Source organism: Carassius gibelio, chromosome B4 (assembly GCF_023724105.1).
Source record: "Carassius gibelio isolate Cgi1373 ecotype wild population from Czech Republic chromosome B4, carGib1.2-hapl.c, whole genome shotgun sequence".
Lineage (NCBI taxonomy): Eukaryota > Metazoa > Chordata > Actinopteri > Cypriniformes > Cyprinidae > Carassius > Carassius gibelio.
Genome location: NC_068399.1, coordinates 2,849,475 through 2,851,988, shown reverse-complemented (window position 1 = coordinate 2,851,988; position 2,514 = coordinate 2,849,475). Strand labels below are relative to the sequence as shown.

Here is a 2,514-nt window from a genome sequence, read left to right as displayed (position 1 = left end):
ACAATTCACTCATGTGTCAAAACTAAATTTCCTTCTCATTTAAACAGTCAGTGCCCCCAAAACACTTCGTCCCTTTGGCATTGTGTAAGCACTGCAAGACAAAATGATTAGATGTTTTGTCACTATAGCAGAGGACCATTGAAATATCCCTCATGTCCACCTTTCAGTCTTAGCTCAGTCCTTTATTGACAATGGTTACTGTACTGTTTTTGTATAGCTAACTGAATACAATTTTGTATAAAACTGAAAAAAAGAAAAAGGATTTTAGGGTAAGAGTAGCCTCTTAGGTTTACAGTTTTTCTCAGTCGCTTTGGTGCGTTTTTCACATCATCCCTAACATGTGCAAAATAATAAGTGCATTCCTCAGAACAATTTGTACAAATTGCAATATACAATAGATATGTTTCTAAAGCTAGTCAGTCACTAAAAATCCTTAGTACATCTCTCAAAAGTAAATATTCATGCCAACGATCATGTCAGTGCCATCAGAATGATAAGTCATTGAGTCATTGTTCACGAACAAGCTCGTCAAAATGTTTAGGCATGTTGTCAATGTAACTGTGTGTACTTTGACAGTATTACCAGATGTAAACTTAGGCTACAGTTTGGATGACGGTTACTGTACTGAAAATGCACAAGGCTGCACTTCTATGGCATAAATCAATTTCAACAGTACTATATACATATTACTCTATGTGGGTTATTGATTGAAAGAGACAAAATTGATTTTGTTTTTCACAGCTTTACTAGTGCTACTTTATGAAAGAAAACAACAAAATAATTTACAGTAAGAAAAAGACAAGGGGCACAAAGTAAAATAAAAACTAAAACACAGGAAACACCCCTAAGGCACAACTTTGCCTGCAGCACTGTTTCTAGTGCTGTCTCTACACATCCAGACGTTCCTGTCTGTCGGCCCACATATTCTCATCCACATCACACCGGATATTTTCCCTTCCAATGCAACGTGGAAAGAATCTTTTGGAATGCCTTATCCATCCTCTGCAGGCATCTACTGTGATGTCCTCACATGCTGCATCCATTGCAGCCAGCAGGGTCATCTGTGTGTGTGGCTGATGATCATACACCTTCCACCTCCATGCTGAAAAGAACTCCTCAATTGGGTTAAGGAATGGAGAATAAAGTGGAAGGAATTCTATGAGCATCCTCGGGTGGGTCACAAACCATTGCCTTATGATGTTTGATCGATGGAAACTCACATTATCACAAATGACAACATACTTTGGCAAATCCTCTCTAAACAGACCCCTCTCATCATCAGGGATGAGAGCCCTGTAGAGAGTCTCTAAAAAGTTGAGTAGATGCTGGGTGTTGTATGGTCCTATAAGGGGGATATGGGTTAGGACGCCATGCTCTGAAATAGCAGCACACATGGTGATATTTCCTCCCCTTTGGCCTGGCAAATCCACAGTAGCTCTCTGACCGATGACATTCCTACCCCGCCTTCTGCATTTGGTCAGGTTGAAGCCAGCCTCATCCATGTATACAAAGTTGTGAGAGGGTTCACTTGATTCCAACTCCATTATACGCTATATCCCAGGACACAGTTGAATTAGTTTTGGTAAGGAAGAGTGACATAAAATGTGCATATATTGTATGTTCCTTCCACAGCGATGGAAGTGTGTGCAGTTTATGCTTACTGTACTATGTATCACAATAAAATTATTCTGTAAAATAGTTACATAGATATATGTTTTACCTGTACATACTGGTACCGTATCTCCTTAACTCGGTCCTCATTCCTTTGGAATGGTACACGGTACAGCTGTTTCATACTCATCTGGTTTCTATGCAGCACCCTGTCAATGGTTGAGATGCTAACAGTACGGATGTTTTCAAAGACATCGTTGTCTTCTATAATGGTCCTTTGTATTTCCCTGAGTCTCATAGCATTGTTTGCTCGGACCATGGTGCATATAGCCTCTTCCTGTTGAGGTGTGAAAAGGCGTCCTCTGCCACCGGTTTGTGGTAATTTTGCTGTCCTATGTGGGGACAAATGCAGTGATGCATTGCACACTTTCACATAGACAAAAATTATGCAAACACATTTTACTGTAAAACATACAGTTGGGTGGATGTAAAGTGCAGTATCTATCTGTATAGAGTATATTTATGTATGCTGTGAAATACAAGTGGATTACTGTAATAGGAAGCATTATAGGAAGTATACAGTATACTGCTTATATAAAGTAACAGTGCACTGTACATTGGTGGACATACCGGTTCTCTCTTCGAAACGTTTGAACTATTGAGGACACGGTTGATCTCCCAATGTTCGGCAGCACCCTTCGACCCGCCTCAGCCATAGTAAGGCCATGATTGACAACATGGTCTACAATAGTGGCCCTTATGTCATCAGATATGCGCCTATGTCCTCTTCTGCCTCGTCCTCTGTTTTGCCTTCCACCACGCATCCTTGCTCCTCTTCTTCCTCCTGGCTGTTGACCCTGTTCGTTTCCTGGTCCATCCATTGTTGGAAAGTTGCAACTCTGT

The 2,514-nt window shown here is 40.7% G+C and overlaps 1 protein-coding gene across 1 annotated transcript; it reads right to left on the bottom strand.

The window, feature by feature from the left end:
• Positions 1-887: 887 nt before the first annotated feature.
• Positions 888-2,120, bottom strand: LOC127956321 (uncharacterized). The gene is made up of 2 exons (XM_052554161.1): positions 1,721-2,120; positions 888-1,550 (listed from the first exon to the last, which is right to left on the bottom strand). Exons 1-2 carry the CDS (start codon positions 1,928-1,930, stop codon positions 888-890), a joined length of 873 nt encoding a protein of 290 aa, XP_052410121.1. The 5' UTR covers positions 1,931-2,120.
• Between the last annotated feature and the right edge of the window lie 394 nt (positions 2,121-2,514).